This window comes from Eleginops maclovinus, chromosome 24, assembly GCF_036324505.1.
Source record: "Eleginops maclovinus isolate JMC-PN-2008 ecotype Puerto Natales chromosome 24, JC_Emac_rtc_rv5, whole genome shotgun sequence".
In the NCBI taxonomy this organism is placed as follows: Eukaryota; Metazoa; Chordata; class Actinopteri; order Perciformes; family Eleginopidae; genus Eleginops; species Eleginops maclovinus.
This window is the reverse complement of record NC_086372.1, coordinates 9,738,489-9,754,832: the sequence shown is the minus strand read 5'-3', so window position 1 is coordinate 9,754,832 and position 16,344 is coordinate 9,738,489. Positions and strand designations below refer to the sequence as shown.

General features: G+C 42.8%; 1 protein-coding gene across 1 annotated transcript; it reads left to right on the top strand.

The window, feature by feature from the left end:
- The first annotated feature begins 327 nt into the window (after positions 1-327).
- Positions 328-2,402, top strand: LOC134860721 (zinc finger MYM-type protein 6-like). The gene is made up of 2 exons (XM_063877510.1): positions 328-1,829; positions 1,968-2,402. The coding sequence occupies exon 1, from the start codon at positions 426-428 to the stop codon at positions 1,824-1,826; it is 1,401 nt and encodes a 466-aa protein (XP_063733580.1). The 5' UTR covers positions 328-425; the 3' UTR covers positions 1,827-1,829; positions 1,968-2,402.
- Positions 2,403-16,344: the final 13,942 nt, after the last annotated feature.

Here is a 16,344-nt window from a genome sequence, read left to right as displayed (position 1 = left end):
AGGCGTCAAAGTGGGCAGGTATTCCAAATTCTTCTCCTGAATGCGTCTGACTTCAGCACAAAAAACGAGAGAAGGAAAATAAATAGGATATGCGTGTCGAGAAGTGATGGTCCGTGGAAAGTATATTGAAGGATCTGTAATGTTTCAAGTGTCTAACAATTTAACTGTATCGCGCTTATGTCTAAACAGCTTAAGACACTTTTCAAACTGCTCGATTCACTAATTAGAATGGGCCAAACAGATGACTTCTCACGTGCACACAGCATTGAAGGGTTTCTCTGCAGAATGGCTACGTTCTCATGCATGAATTATGCAAAATAAATGAAAACGCACTGAAAGCATCGTATCTGGTCGCTCTCAGGGTTGCAAAAAGTAAGAAGCCCCATACCATTGCAGAGCAGCTTATATTGCCAGCAGCCATAGATATGTGCAGAGCTATGGTAAGCGAAGAATGTGCCAACAAATTAAAAACTATTCCGTTGTCAGACAACACAATCGGAAGACGAATTGGGGAAATGGCAAATGATGTCAAAGACCAGCTGATGGCAAAACTTCAGACAGTTCTGTTTTCCCTTCAAATCGACGAGACGACAGATGTTACTAATGATGCGCAACTGTTAACATTTGTGCGATACGAGGACAGTGGCACTATGTGCGAGGAATTTCTTTTTTGCAAACCACTGCCCGGGCGAACTACCGGTGTAGAAATATTTAAAGCACTGGACGATTTTTTCACGGAGCACAATATCTCGTGGCAGAGGTGCGTTGCATTATGCAGCGATGGGGCCCGAGCCATGAGTGGCAGCAAGACTGGACTGTTTGCGCATGTAAGGAGGGTGGCTCCGGGGGTAATTTGGACACACTGCCTGATTCATAGAGAGGCTCTCGCCTCCAAAGATCTCAGTGTTGAGCTCAGTGGTGTGTTTGATGTCGTTGTCAAGACGGTCAACTTCATAAAACGAAACGCATTGAATACACGCCTGTTTTCATCCCTATGCCATGACTTGGGAAGTGAACACAGCTCTCTCCTTTATCATTCAGAGGTGCGTTGGCTGTCTCGCGGCGCTGTGCTCGCCCGTGTGTTTGAACTACGCGGAGCTATCTACGAGTTCTTGTGCGAGAAGCATTCTGATCTGGCTTCCAATTTCAACGATAGTTACTGGTTAACTAAGCTGGCGTACCTCACAGATGTTTTTGCAGAGCTGAACAAGTTGAACAGCTCCATGCAAGGGAGAGATGCAAACGTCATGCAGCTCTACGAGAAGCTCGACGCATTTGTGAAAAAAATGTCAAAGTGGATCGAACGAGTGGAGAGCAATAACTTGGCGATGTTTCCTTCAGTTGAGGAATACCCTGACAGCACTGACATCAACGACACTATATGTGAGCATTTGAGGAAGCTTGTGCGTCAATTCGCAAAGTACTTCACTGATTCGGAAGAGTGGCGCCGTGACAGCAAGTGGATCCTGCTCCCATTCAGTGACGATGCATCAGTAGGGTCAAGTCTGACGGCTGTGGAAGAGGATAAGCTGATTGAGATGTCCACAGACTCTGTCAGGAGGCATATGTACGACACACAGCCCCTTGTTAAATTCTGGATAAGTTGCCAGACAGAATTTCCACAGCTTGCTGCAAAAGCAATGAGGTGTCTTTTGCCCTTTCCAACCACATACCTGTGTGAGAGTGGTTTTTCTACACTGGCGTACTTAAAGAATAAGTACAGGGCTAGGCTTGATCCAGAGAATGACATGAGACTGTCTCTGTCTACCATTTCGCCACGAATAGACAGGCTGTGTGGACTTCACCACGCCCAGATATCACACTGACAGGTAGGCCTAATTCTCCCATGTTTTCACTGTTACGACCCTGGCGGGTTTAGGCCCCGCCCTGTGTTAATGGTAAGCCTGTTCTCTCTCCCTGCTTTTCTCAATCTCTCTCTGCTTTTCTCAATCTCTCTGTCTCTACAGCAGGTGATTGGTGACAGGTCTGTCCTGGCTGGGTTATAAAAGCCCTGACCAGCCAGCAGTTGAGGCTGCCTTGGTCTTCATTTGTTGGATTTTGGTTCTCCGGTGTTGTTGGATTTTTGTTCTCCGTTGTTGTTTTGTCACACACCTAGACTGACTTTGCATGACATTTTTAGTTACTTTTCCCAATACTGAATTGCACAACACTTTATTATTCTTTATTCTTTCTTTAAAATAATCTTTAATTTAATTTAATTTAATAAATCTACTTTTATTATTATAAAATCTGCGTGGCCTCTCTTTCATGTTTCATGCATTGAGCTATGCATGTAACACCAAATACACACGCGCACGCGCAGGCACATCAGTGGGCCGCGGATTGCTTTCTAGTCCGAATGGTGGTCCCTGGGACAAAACCAGTTGAAAACCCCTGCTCTACACAATGACTGTAGAACATGCGCAGGAAGGATTTAAAACCCTGTTAATTGACTCCTCGTGTGGAACCTCATTTACATGAAAGATCCTTTCTCTGAAAAGGTTTAGATATGCACCTTATATTTTACTGAAAGGTGCTAAATTAAGTTCTCTATTCCTCATGTTAAAGTTAGGCTTCTCGACATTTGAGATGAACCAGTAAGGACGTCTGTCACTGATCTAACCCAGCGCTCCTTCACACAAACCTGTCAAATCATGATCCCTCTTTAATTGTATTTACTCATTAGTGTCCGACTGCTGTAAATGCAGTTTCAGGCTGACTTCTTGGAAACATAAATCTTGCAAGATTGACAGTCACATTTAAATAGACTTTATATATTTGGCAGTGCGGACTTGGAACAAAATGTCCATTCTTGATATTTCTGTCACTGAAAGAGATGATCACTTGAAACAGGAATTATACCACTGCTGAGGAATGTTCCATGGTGCCTTTGGGCAGAGTGAGATATACGGCTGATAGTAGCATATGAATGTCACACTGAAGCTATACATTCAGAACAGGAGAAGCTTTGTCTACGGTGTAAATGTCGTTTTTCATAGAACTGGGGGGGGGGGGGGGGGGGGGGTTAGGGAGAATCCTGTTTACGGTTTAAAATTGGAAAGAAGGAATAGTTAGCGGGGGGGGGGTCAAAGTGGGAGGCTATCTCCAAATTCTTCTCCCTGAATGCCGGCTGTACTCTCAAAGCACAAAATTAACGAGACGAGGAAAAAATAGGATTGCGTGTCGGAGAAGCGATGTGTCCGTGGAAAGTATTTTGAAGGATCTGTAATTTTCAAAGTGCTCTGCATTTAAATGTCCCTTTTATTCCTAAACAGCCTTAAGACACTTTTCAAACTGCTCGATTCACATAATTAGATGGGGCCAACAGATGACTCTCTCACTGTGCCACACAGCCATTAGAAAAGGGGTCATTCTCTCTGCAGAATGGCTACTGTTCTCACTTGTCATTAATTTGCCACTTCAAAGCAGCGAGAGCATGTGACACCAGCGACAAATGAAATAAGTTACACTTATCTCAAACAGCCACCATTACGGCTGCAAACTTTTCAACTCCAATCACACTCTCGCTTTTTAACAGTCTGTTCAAAGCACGCTTATGTCCTCCAGTTTCAGATGGCATGTCAGGAAAAAAAGAAGAAGCTGGAAATCAAAAAAACGCTATCATCCTCTCCGCCGAGTCTCCACTGGATGGGGTTCGTGAGTGGAGAAATTAATGTCCCTGCCAGCAAATTAGGCCCACCTTAAGATTTATTAAGTTTGAGCATTTCCAGCTTGTCAGGTCAGTCTCGCTCCGTATGAACGCACCTTATCTTTGCATCTTTAGCTCAAACAAAGCCAATTCACAACATACTGTCCCTTCAGGGGATTCTGGCCTTCAGCAGCCATTAAAAATACAACAGAAGATGTGCTTCAAACAACTTAAGAGGAGCGCCTGAGAAAACACTGCTGCCTATTATATCATGTTGATTATTACAAATAGTTTCTCATATTATATAACACACATTTCCAGGCATGAGCACATCCCACTCTGAACAAACACGTATTTCACGGGTAGCTTTTATGTAATATGAGTATAGATTATATTCTAACCTTCACACTCCACATATATTTAGCCATTCATCTCCTTCTTTCTGTGTGTTTATTTACACAACAGTATTTGACTTTACATATCCTGTATTCATAAGGTGCAAAGCATGTTGTCGTTATGTTCCACTAATTTAAATTCAGCAATCTTTTGTACATTTTGCGAATGATCAAAAACATGTGACTGTATTGTACACTTTACTCAAGAATATCATATTACAAATATAGAAGGCAAATGGTAGTTATTTTAGAGTATTCAAAAGTAGAGAAACACCTTGTATTTTGCTGAATATTGCACATTATCTTACATTTGAAATATCAATGACTTTAATGTTAAGGCAATCGATTACATTCCTAATTTATGGGGACACGCAAAATCACATGTTTGACTTGCATCATTCAGCTCAAGTAAACACAACGACATGTATGCTTTTAGCACCCCTCTCATCAGCAGTCTCTTTTTCAGCAGTATTCAGTGAGCGGTGTGTGCAGGGTCCGTCCAGAGGAGCAGTGTGTCAGCATCCCCTTTACAAATAGCTCTTTGTCAGTGGACCGCAGTTTGAATCCCGCCAAGGTTTCCTCTTTCCTCCCCAGAATGTTTGAAATGCTATCAAAGAGTTGGCGTCTCCATCAAAGAGGTAAACTTTAAAGGCTTCCACCTTTCACCGTTGCCTCCCCCCCCCCCCCCCCCACCCGCCTCTTCTTCCTTTAATCTGGCAGGGGTTTGGCACTCAAAGGTAAATAAGTGTGAAATGGGACATGTGTTTTCCATCCTTTCCCTTTGTCACACATGTTCTCCTCTCTCCATGATTAACATTCCACCTACTCCAGGTCCCCTTTCTTGGCGATCGGCGGGCCTCGCGGCAGGTCGGCCTGCCAAAACACTCCCCGGCCACCTGGAATTACAGAGCGTTCAAAGCCCACACTTCCTGTCCATCTGAAATCCATTGAACCTATCAGAAGCCCCCCCAAGTGTGGGATGACACGATCCTGGCGTATATGTTTATTCTGGAAGCTCTTTGTGATCGACTGTTTATTGGTGTTCATTAGACACTAGTAATTATTGGAATAATAAGCCAACAAAGATGAATCCTCGGTGAATTCAAAGCTCTGATCGCTGCCAGCGGCAGCGTATCAAGAACATCACGAGACAGGGAATAAAATAGGAGCAAAAGGATAAACAATTTTTGTCTGAATTACCCAGATCTTGAGTCATATGAACAAGGATTGTGCTTAAAAGACGCATATTCCTTTTCCGTGTTTGCAGGCCGTTGTTTCCCTTCCACCAACGTGCTGTCAGAGGTCCAGCTCCTACAGCTACTTGTGTTTGTTTCATTGTTTGTTTTGGCATGCCAGTCGCACTCAGGACTGTTTAAATATCTCCAGACTTCCACAAAACACTTGATGGACATGGGCTGTGTTTCATCATGGAAGCCTGTGATTTCTAAATGGCACTGATGAGACTTTTACTGCACTTTAGGCCGCTCGGCGGACACCTCCATGAGTGCTTTGATTGACATTAGCTGCCGACACATTGCCGTTTCAGACAGATTCAGGGTGTGCTGCACATTATCTGATATATGTGAGCTGATGTAGGTGGACACAGGAAAGTGACTGTGCTCATGTAACAGCTTTCCAAATCGTTTCCGTTTGTGGAATTTTGTGACAATTACCTCCAAATGTCATTCCCTATCCGAAACACAGGGATTAGTTTGGATCAATTAGTTGAGTTTGGACTTGTCAAACTGTTTCTTTAAACAATCTGTAATCATTTTGAGCAGTCGTCCATTTTGCACGATTAGATTTGTTTGTTTTTAATCTCTCATTTTGGAATAAAACAGCTCCCATGTCCTTGAAAAGGATTCAGGAGGCGCTCAGGTCATTATTTTAAATCACAGCCATGTTTTCTCTTCCCTTCGTTTGGAAGCAAGCTGCTACTCATCCCGAGAGCTTACCTCCATATTTTGAGTCCTTGTACCTTGGCAGGCGGGTCCAACCATATGGCACAACTAAGTGTCGATTATCAACCAATCTCATATATCACACACATATCCGATAAAGCCGGATATTCATCACTCATGTAGCACTTTAGGTTTTTTTTCCACACCCACTGTTAAGTAATGACAGATGAACAGCCTACCTACAGCTTCACTGATCCAGAAATATCAAATGTGTTTCAGGGCTGTGCCAATAGTCTGTCTTTTTGTCATTGAGTCACAAATGTTACATGCTGCTTGCAGAAGTATTGCGTTTGACACATTTCACATGATTTTGGTTGTTATTTTGATCTCTGTCTGTTAAAGGACTCCTGCGGGAGGCCTGAAACATGAATTTCCTGTGTGATTGTGTCCACAAATATACATTTAGAATTGAAGAACGGGAAGTATAAAGATAATAGACGACAAATTAAATCTAATCTGATCGAACTATACAAATACATCAAGTGTATCATCAAAATAATTACTGCACAACTAGTTGATGATGCATGTCAATCAAAGATTCCTGTTGCTTTTGGGAGAACTAAAATACGTGTTGAAATGCTACCAGCACAGCCTTCTGCAGGTAGCAGCAGCTTTCAAATGTTAGCATGTTTCCAAATGAAATGTAAAATATGCAACAGCCTCGGCTTGTAGATTAGAGCACATATTATCCTATGTCATGTCACGATGATCAAAAAGCTTAATGAGTGACACAGATATGATGATTACCTATGTGCCTGTCTCCGTGCGGCAGCAGAAAGGCTTATTAAGGCAGCACTTAATTAGTCATAATTTTATACATCTGATTTACTCAGGACGCATTAAATAAACATAGATGTCTAATTAGAATATTGTGTTAAAGTTGTTGGACGGAGCGCAGGCATGTGTACACACACACACACACACACACACACACACACACACACACACACACACACACACGCGCAGACATGCTGTGTTCATTATGAGGCGCATACCTTAGCAACTGATACCGCCGTGAGCATAATAGAGTGAGAGTGATTTGCATACACAAATACTCCTATGCTTTGTAGGAATGCAGTTTATACATTTACAGTGTAGAACGGGTAATTCCTGGATCAGCAAGAATGTAAGCAATATTATCAAGGTCGAAGGTTAAAGCCACGATACCGTGACAACAGATGTTTGGTTAGCTTTGTCTATTATATGCTGAATAAGATTTTAACACTGTTAGCTTTGCTCCCTGTCACTGTCTGGAAGATACTATCTGCAGTATTTAAGAATCAGAATCCTTATTGGTCCCGCAAAGGGGACGTTTAAAGTGTTAGTGCAGATAATTCACATGTAAACTAGTGTCTATTGTGTTATTGCACACCAGAGGTGTTGCAGCTTGTACTTTTAGCTGTATATAGTTATTTCTAATAAATATTTTCATTTATTCGCACATGTTCTATGATTTTACTCAAAAGGAATTCAAGGATACAAAGAAGAGGCTTTAATGTCATATGCACAATAGCTGCAGTGTGTAGCTTGGCAATGTAAATCTCAAGTACCATGCACCAACAGTGCATCTTAAGATATATTAAGCACATAAAAACCACTAAATATAGAGCAAGAAGGAATATAAATAACACAGAATAAACCAGAGAATGGGGCACAATGTGCACCCTCTAAAACGTATGTCGATGATGTGAATATGACTCCAGTTCCTATCTAAAGATGATGGTAGTAGCAAGCATCAGAATAATGGGTACTCATACAGAGGCTCATCCACCTTGAGTGAGGGTGGTGTTGTGCAGCCTGCAGCAGTCATCAGCAGGCAGCAGCCGGCGGGCCGCGGTGCACACCAGCAGTAGGACGGTGCATTAATGAAATGTTAATGGCTGAATTAAGACTGAAATAACCAATCTAGCCTGGACTCCTGCGCGAGTCCATTAGCATCAGCCATCCATGCTGGGGCAAACGACAACACCACCCCCCCATGCCACCACAACCCGCCATCCAGGGCACGGGCCAAGGGGCTGGGGGCTCATGCAGGTAGATGGCATTGCCGGATGGGGGGGGGGTTGCTCCATCTGCCTGACCTCTGCTTGTTGGCTGCTGGGAGAGCATCAACAAATGATTTGCAAATGAAACGGGGTGGGCGACGCACGATTGGGTGTCTCTCGCCGTGATTGATGAATGACATCAAGGACAATCTCAGCCATTTCCCATGTTGTTTTTAATGCTGGGATTTGTTTCAAACGCAATGATGCTTTCCCTCGTTTGGGCTCGAGATGCAATCAGTACCCGCAGGTTCTCTAAACAAACCAGTACCTGACTTCATAAATAGGTTCTCTTTTCCGGCTGGATGTGAGTCACAGTAGAGTCCTCAGAACAACACTTATTCGTGTAGATGATCACCTCTCATAATGCCTTCATTTCTGGAGCTTAATATCATCCGCCTCCTTAAATAGATCCTGAATTCAGAAGTTGGCCTTCGTGGATTTTAATATCTATCTCCTCTGGCAGCGACCTTTGGACTCTGTCTCTTTAAGAATTAACCAGGAGGTCACTGCTGTCTCCCATCCGTCTAAATGAATGTAGCTCAAGATCACTTGGGTCTGATCTTGATTTGGATTTTATTTAATTACAAGTATATGAATGCATGTCTTGCTTTGCAGTAATGCTGTTATTCTACATCATGGGAAGTGTAATTGAGACCACACAGGGCATTACAGGGCAGCATTATGGCTGAGGAGCTGAGTGATGTGTCTGTGCTTGACACGCTGCGCCCTGTTTCTTAATTAGAAACTTAAATCAGACGTCGGTTCGAGAATGACACTAGCATGTTTCGTTTTCATCTCGTGAGGGGGGGTGGCCCTTCGAGCCCCCACGTAGAAAAGTTAGTCAATAAAACTACAAACATCCACAGATACTTCATGAAAAGAAAATCTGAGGAAGATACATTAGAGCTCTTAACCTGGTAATGTCCTGTAATTGGGGGAAGCTGTAATTGGTTTAAGCATTAATCAGATTTGAGCCGGTTGTGGTTAAGTGTTGTGCGAATGCGAGGTTTCCTGTCGAAGTATGAAAAGAGTTTTTGTTGGAAATAAATGTGTGTGTGCCGCCGGGGGCCTCTGGAGCACATTATGTGATCATGATGACCCTTAGACTCAATGACCAAATATGCACTTAGTGATTGTAATGCTTCTGTGGTGAGCATTGTGGGAGATTTGTCTCTCTGAGCATGTGCAGGGAGGGGATTTCTTCCTGGTGAGGGGTTGTTCCACCTTATATATTATGCTGATTTTTATTGACATTAGATTAAGTCATTTGAATAATGACTAAATGCGGTGGCAGATTGGAATATCCGTTACAATAATCTCTTTAAGGCGAATAGGCTAAGCTAAATATCCCCTATCCTTTGTTATATTAGTGGCAAATCAGTGGTTATCTCGTTAGCACGGTTCAATTTCCAGGTGTATACTTGTGGGTTTAAAACATTAGGGGTGAAGTATAGGGGAAACAGGGAAATTGAATACATGCCCTTGGAAAATTACATTTAAAAGTGAATTATTTTCTTAATGTTGAAAATAACAGTCAAGGCACTCTGATATTTGCATGCAATAAATACATGTGAATCATTTTGAGACTCAGAAGACCTTTTGATCATTTTTAACACCTAGAGATAAAGATTTTGGATCATAGCAATGAATTTGTGTTTGTGGTGTCATTTCATTTATTCAAAACTTAAATCAGATGTCAGTTTGAGAGTGACACTAGCGTTGCCTTTACATTTTGTCCTCATTTCTTACCTGCTAGTCACCGTTGGCTCCCTCCTGCCCTGAAAGCAGATCTGTGGCTCTCTCATTGAGATGATTTCCGCCTGCAGAGCAGCTCTGCCTCTGAGGAAAGTTTGCATAATTAACACTCTCATGTACGGTGTCCTGTCTTTGCTGCGTGGTGACATCCAGTGAAGTACAGTACTCTCTCGTGGGACACGCACTCATGAAAGACATTCCTTTTAACCCCTCTTCCACTATGCTCTTTAAAAATGTCTTAATGCAGAGGAGGTGGAACGTTTGTTTTGGCGTGATGCAGAAACCATGCAGATTTCACTATGGTTGAATTACACGGCAATGACTGCCAGCAATACGCCCCGGTGTAATAGATGTAACATCATCATGGCTTTCAGAAAACAAGACCTGGGGAGGGGTGAGGGAGTCAGAGGGGAAAAAAATCATATATAAAAAAAGGTTGTCACCTTCACCTTGCGTACTTGTCATTCGCCCAGCGTCAGGTCATTAAATTCACATTAGGCCTCTCTGAGGGACCTCCGGATGCTGTGAGTGCACCTAAAGCTGTGTGGCACTAAAAAGAATCACAACTTCCTCCTCTTCACGGTGGGGGAAAACACACAGATAAAAGCAGCTATGCGGCACTTTGCATTCTGACACTGGATCATTATGGTCGCTCACGTCTGTTTTTTTCCTTTTGCCGGGTTCGATAATGGAGACCCCGGTCACAGGAGAGACGTTGGCCATGTCCATTTGTCCATCCCCTGGAGGACAGAGCTGGATCTGAGTCAAAGTTTTAGATCGCTGCCACTGAGATGGCATTAACTCCCAGTCTCCTGGGTCAGCCGCGTGAATCATTTATTAACAGAGACCTGCGACGGCCGTCTCAAATGTCAGATCACGTTAGGCCCACGTCCCCGGATTATTCAATGGAAAAAAAGAGAGGTAGCCAGGGTGGCACTTTGTCATATGGCGTGCTTACCTCATGCCACAAAGGCGGAAAAAGGGAATTTGACACAGTTTTTCCTAGTAACATGAGCCAGGAGAGAAAGGAGAGGGACAAACAATGCAGCTTACAGCAGAATCAGTAGGTGGCAGTCAAAAAAAACAAGGATCTAATAAATCAAATGTAGTTCTCTGTGGCCGTAAAGGAGCTTTGTCAAGTCTGAGTTATGTCATAAGAGCAATGGTTACGCTGCGCATTATGGTTAAAGTCATTACCCTAATATTATAGCTGATTCCAGAAGCAGACTAAAAATAAAAGCCTCCTGTAGCTCTGAGTGCTAATAGATATTAATGCCCTGATAATACAATAAGTGAATGTATGACCTTTTGGACGAGAAAGCGTTGGCTACTGCTACTGATCATAAATAGTGAAGCTCTGGCTGTTGAGTAGCTCAGGGAAATGATTTTATATTTTCACAAGCTTCAGGACTGAGAGACAATTACGCAATCATTCAGGGGGAAGTGGCGACGACGACCTTCCTGTTTATCTGACCACGTCTGACATTGGCCACCCCATTTGCCTGCATATTATTGTTTATGAACAGGAGTTGGAGGGGTTTATAGGTTGGTGTTGGAGGGACAGCTGCTGTGCTTGGCTGTTGACCAGAGGCCTAATAACTACGGCACGAAGGGACATTACCTGTGAGCAGCTGCCGTCTAGTGGCATGACACTGTGTCCAACAATAACCGTTTAGATGTGAATGGAGTCACTAATAATGATTTGAGCCGCTCAGCATCCCCCGACTGAAGTTTGGCATCGAGTTTGTAACCTCTGGTCGCATCTTGAGTGAGGACTGAAACATTTAGGAGGAATGACAAACTGCCTTCCTTTTTAAATGAACTTACGATATGATTCATAGTATTGTGAGGATTGATCATTTTGCAACATCATTCTCTTAAAATAACCCTCATGATCTTTTTCAAGAGGATCTGCACCTAACATTAGAAGCTGTGACATCTCTTAGAACAGTATTTAAACATATTTGGCCTTTAACAAATATTGCACCTCCTAAAATGCAAGCAGTGCATTAGCCCGCATTGCAATCCTGATAACATTTCAATTAATTTTGCAGCACTATTCTGTATTTCTACATAGATAGAAGCTCTTTATTGTACTGCTTGTTATTTTATGGTTTGCAGGTCGTAATGAAAGCTTTAGACTCCAAATCTTACCCCTTCAGGTCAGATTGTGGCTCAGAGGTTGAATGTGCAACTACCAATAAGAGGGCAGTGCAGGGCTAGAACCCAAGTCCCTGCAGTCAACGTGTCACTGTGCCTTTTGGTAAGATACTTAACCCCAGAATTGCTCCTTCTATATACGTGCAGTGTGTGTAAGTCGCTTTGGATAAAAGCTAACTGACATGTACTCTAATGTAATACCTATGGATAGCTCTGATGATCAGATAAAAATAGACTTTCTTTATCATAGAGATTTTTTGTGGTTTGCAGATCGCAAAGAAAAAGCTTTAGACTCCGTATCCAAACTTTGCCCGGTCTGATTGTAGCAGATAACGCTCTTCTTTTCAGACAGTGCTTCTCACTGCTCGTTGTAGTGGTTTATCCCTTTTGCTTCTCATTCCTCATCTTTACACATGAGTTGATCCCAGCAGCTCCATCCCCCCACCGTCAGGCGCGTCCTGCGAGCGAGACAGCTGTGAAAACAGTGAGGAATCTGCGCAACCGGCGGAGAAACCGGCGCGCTGCTCTATCTCCTGATTTTAACCAGATTTTCCAGGGATATTAGAGGAAACAAAAGATGTGACATCCACCGTTCAAAGCTCCACCCGACAACTTTGATGCGAGACTCGCTCTGAATAAAGGGAGGGGAACATCTTGGATGGCTTCCTTACGTTTAAAGAGAGGTGACACTTAACTGCTCCATAAATTTGCATTTGTTATTGCTGTCTTTAGCATACATAATAAGAAACCTCCCTTAAGATGTGGAGATCTGAAACTACAGGGAACGTATGCCTGTTGTGATAAGGCTCCTGCCACATGGCTCTGATAGAAAGAAGAAGGAAAGTTTTGTCACTTTTACAAAAAACGTACACACAGAGCATCTGTACAAATGAATGTGAGACATTCGTCATGGTGACATTGATACAGAGGCATAATACTACAGTTTATAACAGAACATGATACAGTCTGCTCCATCTCACTGAAGAAGAGAGCGCACAGCACCGCTGATCAAATGGGATAGGGAACAATAAATGTTGTTGATGCTAAATGTACGAAAAGGTGATCACTTTTAATACATTTGAGGAATTAATGCCCCGCCCTCTTTGCTGTGAAAATAATGCATTAGAGCGAAGCTGAAAATAATAGTGTCTTCACGTCTTAAAGCTGAGTCATATATTGCACCTCCAACAACAAATAGATCCAGAGCTCCGGTTCCTTTACTGCCTCTACAGAACAAAGGGGAGTAAAGAAAGGATCAGAAATCTCAGTCTGTCTCAGCCTGCCGCCTGCCACTCGTCCCCCGCAGACCCACCGGACATCCATCCCCTCTTTACTCTCCGTAAACACAAGCTGTTTAGTGTGTGTGTGTGTGTGTGTGTGTGTGTGTGTGTGTGTGTGTGTGTGTGTGTGTGTGTGTGTGTGTGTGTGTGTGTGTGTGTGTGTGTGTGTGTGTGTGTGTGTGTGTGTGTGTGTGTGTGTGTGTGTGTGTGTGTGTGTGTGTGTGTGTGTGTGTGTGTGTGTGTGTGTGTGTGTGTGTGTGTGTGTGTGTGTGTGTGTGTGTGTGTGTGTGTGTGTGTGTGTGTGTGTGTGTGTGTGTGTGTGTGTGCCCTGTATTATTTATTAGTGTTATTTATTATTATGGAGTTATAATTGGGGTTTCTTTTCCCATCGGACCCGCTCAGTATCCAAAATATTTAGAGAATGCAGTTTGTAAATGAGTGTCCACGACCAGAAACGATACCAGTTTCTTTTATGTAAACACACAGAGGCACATTTCCTGTAAATATTCCATAGCAGGTGAATAATGTGATTAAGTCAACTCTTAGCGGTAAATCATCAGTCACTTCCCGATAACAGACCTCCTTAAATCAGCAAGGAGTGAGAAAGATGTCAAAATGCAGTGCTCCGTCCTGGCTGCTGGATGGGCACCGGCCTCATTTTATTCCAGCCCATGTATAAAACACAGTGTGGGAATAGCTCTGACTGATCCATCCCATCTAATATGCGACTTTCCCTCTTTTTTTTTGGCTCATAAGTTGCAAATGGCTTCATTAAAACAAAAGCACGACCATAGGGAGCACATAAAACATGCTGCTGCTACCTAATATGGTATTTATGACCGGGGCTAAATGTAGAGTGAATTAAACTTTAAAGGATTGCAGTCAGGTAGACTCGCCGACGTTTGTGGAGGAATGTCCATTAACAAGATGAAAGAAGAGGGGTGTGTGGTTATGTGTGTGTGTTTTATTCCCCATTGGCCGCCGGTGGAACGTCAGCTACTCAGCTAGACGGCTGGCTGGACCTAGACACCTTACAACAGCACGTGAAATGAGAAATCGACTGACAGTTTGGCCCAGGAGCCCCAGCCTCCTGTATTTACAGAAATAATTAAAACGTAATATCATCAAAAGTGACTTCTCCCACTTCCCTCTGCCCCCTTCTTCATGGAATCTCCTTGTACTCATTGCCTGGCTCTCTGTGAAAGAACTTTCATCAGCTGGAGAAAATAAACCAATTAACAGCTGATGTAGTCGGGATGCAGCAAAAGGAGGTTTACGCCGACCGAGGCGTGATGCAGAATGCTTATTAGAGGACAGGTTTAGGTCTAAATAATCACTACACACGCTTGGAACCAATTCTACATTCATCAGCTGCTGGATTTCCCAGTGGGAAACGCACAGGAGCAAAGGCATGTCAGCTCCTCTGGATGCCTCAATCTGAACCTAGACCAAGCTGGAATCTAGCTACAAAAAAGACTAAAGCTCATATTCCGAGGAACTGAGGAGCAGCCAGGCTCTGTTGAGCATCGTGTTTATGATCTTAAATAGAATCCTGTGTGCTCAGAAACACCGAACCTTATGGAAGTCAAACAAGCATCAACCAGCTGCGGGCTGCTTTCTGATTTCTTGAGTGGCTCTGTTGATGCATGAATGTAATATTTAGTTCAGCAAATCTCCTACTTATAGCAAGTCTGTGCTTCTGCAGCATTTCAGTGTAAACAGATGGAGTTTTTAACTTCAGCAGCTCAGCGCTTCAGTGTTTTTGCAGGGTTTTAACAACGTATTGGGAAGTTATTGACTTTTTAGATTTGTATCCCACAATATCGTTTTGATTCAGTCATCGATTCATTAACGTGTAGTATAACTATGTAAAAACATTTGGACTTGCATATATTGTACATTTTTCAATGACTTAATAGCCTAAATATATACAAACAATGATTAATTATAACCAGAATTTTACATATTTTTGATTTGATTGCATAACAAAAGAAAACGTGTCCTCATTTTCATTATCAAAATAAAAGGATTTAAGATTGAATTCCTAACTTTCGGTCCTTAAAGGGATGATGCAGATGGACAGCATAATGTGATCTGGACACAAAGTCTGCGTTATCTCAGCGTTAGTTTAAGCTTATGAGGCGGGTGCGTTTTTGCCAGTATGTAAATATGTTACCCAGAGCAGCTTCATGATATTAAATTATTTATGACCTGAACTCATATTGTATATTTATGTAGTGTCAGACTGATATAGGGTAAGTCAAAGTAAGGTCTAAACAAACTCAACAAATAATTTTTCCTGGAATCATATTCATATATTCTTCTTTATATTAGTGTTTGTTTGGCTTACGGCAATCACCGACTCAATTTCAAAGTTGACCCAGTTTCAGATTTACCAGTACACATGTGATCCGTGTAGGAACCACTGCACAGATGCTGCTGCAGTTTCCATTCATTAACAAAGAACATCTTATTAATAATGTCAAGCTGTTAAAGGTTTCCTACAAGGACCTGTTGAGGACTCAGTTCTGGGATGTTTTGTATCTATGGTCTGTAATGTTGCTCTGTTTTTGTAAGAGCTGTGGATGATTTCAAGGTGAATGCATGAATGCATGACCTTGGTTGCCACTACACCATGTGACAACACTTTGTCCCTTTGCTCTTGTCAAAAGCATCATATTTTATAGATTGAAGTCACATCTTGTGGTTCAGATACACAGGTAAGGGAGTGCATGTTGGAAGTGGCCGCAGGGATCATGCATCTTAGATAGCTGTGTGATGCGCACAGCTGTAATGGCTTACATCCTCACTCTCTTTTCTCTCTGCACACTTCCCAGGAGGCTCGCCCACCTTTTTAGCTCACAGATGGGCAAAAAAGGTTCCCTTGCTTTCACGTGACCTCTGTTGAATGTAAAAATTTGTGACACAAAGTGGCGCGGTTTCATATTTGTTTAGCGGTGACTGTCTCGATGCGCCAGCGTAATGGCACGGCTCCGGTATCCAGATCACCGGAGGCGGTGCATCATGGGACAACCTGGGAATCACCGTGCTGCTGATTAATGCATGAACCATGTGCTCACTTTGAGACGGACGGAGGAA